The following is a 7,085-nucleotide window of genomic DNA, read 5'->3' as shown; positions in this document are numbered from 1 at the left end:
CCAGGTGTAAGATATATCTTGTTTCAATCTGACCGAGCCATAATTAGAAAAGAATACGTGAATGATACTTTGATCGACGATATTGAGATTGTTTCTAAAAATAAAATAAATATAATAAGAATCAAAAGAATAAATGTTTTAATTGTTAAATGAAATATAATTAATTGTTAAATGAAATATTCCTTCTGTTTTATTATATTTACATGAATGACGTCTCGTAAAATCCAGGTTTCATTGTGGAAAATGAACTGTGCATAATATAAATAAAGTCTTCGCATGACGGATAACAACGTTTACAATGTAACGATTTATAATCGTTCATCGTGATATTGAATGTCTCATCTTCGTGAGGAAATACTGTCAACCAATCGGCTGAAAATAAAGGGTAATAAATCGTAACGATAGAACGTATGATATAATAAAATAAAGAAATATCGTTTCGATGTAAACGATGTTACTTACATTTGTAATGATTTAAACAGGACATGTCTGTCAACGTGCAAGCTCTTCTTCCGTCTGTTATAATGAAAGAAAAAAAAAAAAAAAAAAAAAAAAAGAAAGAGAGAGGAAAAAAAAGAAACGTATATTATCTACCAGACATTACACGAAAAACAAAATTCTTTTATTAATTTTGTAAATCATAAAAGGAAAAATAAATAAATAAATAAATAATGAATGAAAAAATGAGGAGAGTGATAAAAATTGTAAAACATAGAGAAACCTTCGATTCGATTAGATTAGATTAGATTAGATCAGATCAGATTAGATTACATTAGATTGGGTAAATGCGAGTGATAGGGACTTTAGATTTCTTCCTTTTCTTTTTTTTTTTTTTTTTTTTCTTTCTCTCTCTTTCGAAGGATCGTAACAACTATATAGAAAAGTCGAAGTACGCAAGTCGAAGGAAAGATACCAACAAGAAAGATACCGCAAGGTGGGAAGGAGTTTATGTTCGACCGATGAGAGAGTATTTCGCCCTCAGTTCAAGTTACAGTCATCGTTTAATCCCTTCGTCGTCCCTTGAATCCGTTTCGTGCGATCGGCTTTAAACGCTTTAAGTTAGCCACAGTAAAGCCTCGTTACAAAGCTCGAGAGAACGCGAACCGTACACGCCTGCAATACCCTCAGCAACGTTTCTTTACAGATTGCATCGGAGATAAGAGAGAAATAGAAGATACTGCTAGAACTGGATAGATAAAGACAAAGAGAGAGAGAGAGAGAGAGAGAGAGAGAGAGAAAATATGAGTTTTATTCCCTTAGAAGGAATTCTATCAATGGAAGAATATATATAAATAAAAAAAAAAAAGAAAAAAAAGAAAAAAGAAGAAAATTAACGAGGAATATAATTATGTCTAATTAGTTGAAATATCAAATTGAGTAATAAAAAAGCATACTGCACAATTTAATGTACGAATTGATGTCGTTGAAAAACGAAAAAGAAAAAAAAAAAAAAAAAAAAAAACAAGAAAAAAGAATAGAAGAAAGGATAATAAAAAAATTTGAGGATTTTGAGAGATTACAATCGTTTGTTTGTTTTTGTTTTCAATAAGAACTTTTCTTTTCTCTTTTTTTTTTTTTTTTTTTTTTTTTTTTTTCGATAGATAAGACAAAAATTCGTATGTATTCTAATTTGATCGTTATTGATCTTGAAAAGAGAAAGACAAAAAATCGGAGAAAATTGATTTTTGTTTACTTTTTCTTTCTTTTTCTTTTTTTTTTTTGGTTTTGCCTTTTTAGATTGAAAAAAGGAAGAAAACTAAGGAAATGAAAATGGTATAACTTCTTTGATTCTTTGACCGAATGACATCGATTGGAAATATTGTCGAATAGTTTGCGATGTTCTCTCTCTCTCTCTCTCTCTCTCTCCATTTCCCATCCGTGTCTCGAAAGAACATCGATGTTCTTTCGATTCGATTGTATGAACTTTATGAGATCGATACGAAACGACGAATGCATTTTTATTTTTATTATTATTATTATTATTATTATTATTATTATTATTATTATTATTATTATGAATATTAAGATTATTATTTTATTTATTAATTTTTTTTCTTTTATTTCTGTAATATATATATATAATATAGACATATATATACATATATATATATATATATATATATATATATATATATATATATATATATAACGATATCGATTTCTCTTGCAAGAATAATCGGCCAGGAACGGGCCTCTAATCCGATTTTAACGAATGCACTTAATGCATGCACGAGCATGGACATGCATCTATTTCATGTATATTTTAATTTGCTTGACAGAATGATTGTGAGATATCTCTGGTAAAATATAATTATTTAAAGGGCTGACTGTCTCTAATATTAAAATCTAAAATGTCGTCTATTACTTTATTGAAAAATTATTTTTTTATTTATTATTATTATTATTATTATTATTATTATTATTATTATTACTGCGATAAGATTTGTTCGAACGGTGACGTTGGAGAAAAAAAAAAAGATTTGAATTATCGCAAAATCTTATAGATTCTAAATTCTTAATAGTCTAACATTATCCAGTTTATCTATTTGCCTATTATTATTCACTCTCTCTCTCTCTCTCTCTCTCTCTCACTGTTTTTTTTTCTTATCATCGATCATTATATTCTATTTAATTGCGTGCATAGCCACGTTGCACAGATATATCTACACGTTCGAGTGATAATGATGAAGTTTTTGTAATATGAAATATGGAACATTGAAAATAATAAATAAATAATTAAACAACTAAATAAATATATAATAATAATAATAATAATAATAATAATAATAATTTTTATATACTAACGTTTAGAGTGAACTCCGGTACGTGTTGGAAGATAAAACGGAATGCACTTGCACATTTTCCATATTTGCTGTTCCCTACAATCGACCAAGCAATCGCTATAACTGTAGTCACCATAACTAGTTCGAATCTCGTTAGGGAATATGCACTTCCGTTTTGAAATTGGATACGATTTGGTTTGACCGGTGCTGTAGAAGGATACAGCCTCGATTTCCAAGTAGGATTCCAATAACGGCGAAACGAGCACCTCGGTGACACCACCGCTGATGTTATCGGGATAATCGGTCGGATTAAACAACGTCACCTATACGTATAGAAAGGGGAAGAGCATACATGCGTCACTTATTTAGATATTTATCCTAACGATATTATTCAAATTAACGTAAGATAAATATATTAATAAATGTTAATTAAACACGACGGATTTTGTTATATTTTTTTTTTTCCTTATTTTTTTTTTTTTTTTTTTTTTTTTTTTTTTTTTTTTTTTTTTTTTTTAATTTAACTCAACGCAAGAACAATACTTTTCAGGGATATATAATACGAAATATATAGGCTTTTTCCTTTCATTGTCGTTCATTAATTTTGATCAAGTGTGTTGAAAAATTTTTAGAATGAGTCCGACCTTTTGCTTAACACACTGGGATATATTTTTAATCATTTTGAAAAGTCGAAGTCATTCATTTTGTGTAATATTATGTGTTAAATGATTGAAATGAATTGGATTTGTATTTTTTTCATTATTTTTTCTTTTTCTTTTTTTTTTTTTTTTATATTAAAAAAACATTGCGTGCAACTTGAGTTTTCGTTTTCTTTAATATAGCGTGTGCCTCGAAGAACTGAATCGTAAAATGTAATCGTGTTACTTTTTTTTTTTTTTTTCTACTTTCCACGTGACTCATCATATTCTATTCTTTTAATAATCGTGCGATAATCGTAACAGACAACGCAAACATGATATTATAATAGTAATTTGTTGCCACTTTACTTTTTTTCTTTTCTTTTTTTTTTTCTTTCTTTTTTTCTTTTTTCTTTCGTATTTAAACTTTCTTTCAATATACTTTCGATTTAACTTTATGAGAAATTAATAACTCGTACAATAAATATTATAATCATCATCATCATCATCATTATTATTATTATTATTGTCATTATTGTCTCTCAATAAAAACAGAAAATAAGACAAATGTATTATTGAAAGTATAGATGGAAGACTTAGTATGTCGGAATACTTTGGTGAATATTTCGGAGAATATTTCGGTAAATTTTACTGAGAGAAAATTCTTTTCTTTTCTCTCAGTTTGAGAGACAGAGAAGGAGAGAGAGAGAGAAACAGAGAGAGAGAGAGAGAGAGAGAGATAGAGAAAGAGAGAGAGAGAGAAAGAGAGCTGTCATTATGGAGGATGGACATGTAACTTGCGCCGAAAGCATGTCACGCAGAAAAGCGTTTACGTGAGCGAGAGTACGAAAAAGAAAGATGGAAAGCAAAAGAGAAAGAGAGAGAGAGAAAGAGAGAGAGAGAGAGAGAGAAAGAGAGTGAGAACGACACGACAATGTCCATTTACAATGGTGCAACGTGTAAAAAACATTTCGGACGTAGGTAACAACCACTGCGGACGTGGATTACTTGGAGAAGGGATTATACTCTGCGTTCGCTAATGACTTTTGTGAGCTTTTTATCGTCGTGCCTCGTGTCGTTTATAGTACTTTCCGTTGAATGAAGCACAGATGTTGAGTAGTTAATGGTCGCCTCGTTGATGAGAAAAATGAAAGGTGCGAACGAATGCTTACCACTGGTCTAATCTAATCCAGTCCGGTTCTCGGTTCGGTCCCCTTTTTTAACTCAATAATGTTTCACATTTAATAATCTTTTAAATTATTGACAGATTCTTTATCGTTTCTTTATCCCCTCGATATCTCTCAATATATAATAAAATATACAAAATGAGAAATGAAATAGAGAGAAAGCTTCGTTGCAATGTCCATTAATAAAGAAGAAAATAAAAAAAAAAAGGTGAAAAGAAAATATCGTTAAGGACGAGATAGCGTTAAATATTTATTTATTTTTTTTTTCCTTTTTTTCCCTTCTTTCTTTTTCTTTTTTTCTTTTTTTTTTAATTACTTCCTAAAACGGACATTGCAAGATTCACACGTTAGATCATATAATTTTTTCTTGATAAATCTCATTTTGAGGATCGTCCATTGTAATGAATATTAAGTGTTTGTACTTTATTTTTTGTTACTGGTAAAAAAATTACGTATTGCAATTACGAAATGATGAAAATGTCCGATTAAAAATGAATTTCTGATTGTTTTAAATGATCTCGGGAGTACTATTATCCTCTCTCTTACTCTCTCTCTCTCTCTCTCTTTCTTTTTCTCTCTAATTTTACTTCCCTCTTTCCTTCTTTCTTTCTTTCTTTCTTTCTTTCTTTCTTTTACATCTTTCTCTCTTTTACCTTCCATCCGATAACGGGAAGAACAGTGTAAAAGTAATCGTCCAGGAAAGGTTCCATCACGACCGTAAGACCACGTTCGACTCCTAAATCCTTCACAGTTCTCACTTTCATTGGTTCCTTGTCGTTGCTGTAAAAGAAAGAAAGAAAGAAAGAAAAAAAGAAAGAAAAAGAAGAAAGAAATTTTATCTTTGAGTTAATCCACGTAAATGATATTAAATTGAATTTCACGATATCGATATATTTTTACTTTCATTTAATTCTGAAATAATAATATCTGTTAGATAAACGATTATTTAAAATTATATTTTATTTCTTAAAATGAACTATCATCTAAATATCATTTTATAATTTTATCAATTTAACTCACTTTGCATTGCCTTTTATTATATAATTAAATGTACAACAATATCCGTCCTGTGTTTTTTCGAAGGAAAAAAGTTCCGTACAATTATATTCTTTCCCGTTGAACAAACATTTGTTCAGCATAAGAGTACACTGTGGCGTCAACTGAAACAAATCGATATAGGATCGATCTCGATCAATTTTTTTCGGGGAGTAGAAAAAAAAGGAAAGAATAGAAAAATAAATAAATAAGAAACGAGAGAAAAAGAAATTACGAATTCGTATTCTCACTTCTTTCATTATGGCTTCCATGTCGTAATCGCCCTCATAAAAATCCAACAAAAGATTATTCAATTCGTCGTATCGTGTCACTTCGAACTTGTGCATCGAATTATATGCGTCTCCCAATTGCTCGATCAATTCTAATATTTCGTCGCTGGACAATTCAGTGACGTTCGATCTATAACTATAATTGGTGTAAGATTAAAAAAAAAAAAAAAAATACAAAATACAAAACAATGATTAACTGCGAGAATCCCCTTTTCTTTTCTTTTCTTTTCTTTTCTTTTTCTCTTTTCTTTCTTGATATCCATCAATTCGCGCAAGAAATTACGTTCTACGCGTGAAACTTCGTACTTATTGTATTTCTAACAAATGTATTTATCGTTATATACAAAGCGTTATTTAATCGACAAATCTTCAAGAAATATAAGAGATAGATAGAATTAGATAGAGATAGGGAGAATTTTCCGGAAGAATCGACGAGGTGAAAACTCGAAGAGAAACATTGAAATACTAACTCGCTGAGCATGAAGATAAGTTTTCATATAATGTGGAAGCACAAAGTACCGAAAAGGTATTCACTATGAAGGCCAATGGAAAGATATGGAGTAAAGAGAAAGAGAGGGAGAGAGAAAGAAAGAAAGAGAGAGAGAGAGAGAGAGAGAGAGAGAGAGAGAGAGAGAGAGAAATTCTATAGGTAACTTGGAGAATAGTTTTGAATCGGTAATTCACGAAATGTCTATTCCATTAACGTCGTGAATTTCAAGCTCAGAGAAGTTCTAAGTAACGCACCTGGATTCCTCTTATATCAGATGGATCGAATAGACCATAAGATTTTCATATATATTAACGCTTCATTAAATATAACCATAGATTTTGAAGATTCTTCATCAATTTCCATACAATGTCGAATTATCATATGTTATAAATATCTATTTATATATACACCCGCAAGAATAAATAATCGATAATGATGGTAATTATTATTAATTAATTAATTAATTAATAATAATAATGAGATTATTATTATCATAATAATGTAATCGAGATAATTGAGTATTTGCATGACATTAAAATAAAAAATAAAATAAAATAAAATAAAATCCAATAATCTGTCATTTTAATATATATTTGTGCAAGCAATACATTATATTGATCCTTGCCTCAAAATATATATATATATATATATATATATATAAT

The 7,085-nt window shown here is 29.3% G+C and overlaps 1 protein-coding gene across 2 annotated transcripts in view; it reads right to left on the bottom strand.

The window, feature by feature from the left end:
- LOC124951295 (sodium channel protein Nach-like) overlaps positions 1-7,085 on the bottom strand; it is a 40,468-nt gene that overhangs the window by 845 nt on the left and 32,538 nt on the right. For both annotated transcript variants that reach the window (XM_047499501.1, XM_047499502.1), the window contains exons 5-11: positions 5,895-6,069; positions 5,629-5,768; positions 5,262-5,388; positions 2,806-3,106; positions 463-516; positions 204-372; positions 1-94 (exon numbers count right to left, since the gene is read on the bottom strand). The exon at positions 1-94 is cut by the window's left edge and continues 13 nt beyond it. In XM_047499501.1, the coding sequence (XP_047355457.1) occupies positions 1-94; positions 204-372; positions 463-516; positions 2,806-3,106; positions 5,262-5,388; positions 5,629-5,768; positions 5,895-6,069 (1,060 nt within the window). The remainder of the gene's footprint in view (positions 95-203; positions 373-462; positions 517-2,805; positions 3,107-5,261; positions 5,389-5,628; positions 5,769-5,894; positions 6,070-7,085) is intronic.

This window comes from Vespa velutina, chromosome 8, assembly GCF_912470025.1.
Source record: "Vespa velutina chromosome 8, iVesVel2.1, whole genome shotgun sequence".
Classification (NCBI taxonomy): domain Eukaryota; kingdom Metazoa; phylum Arthropoda; class Insecta; order Hymenoptera; family Vespidae; genus Vespa; species Vespa velutina.
This window is presented reverse-complemented; position numbering and strand designations above follow the sequence as displayed.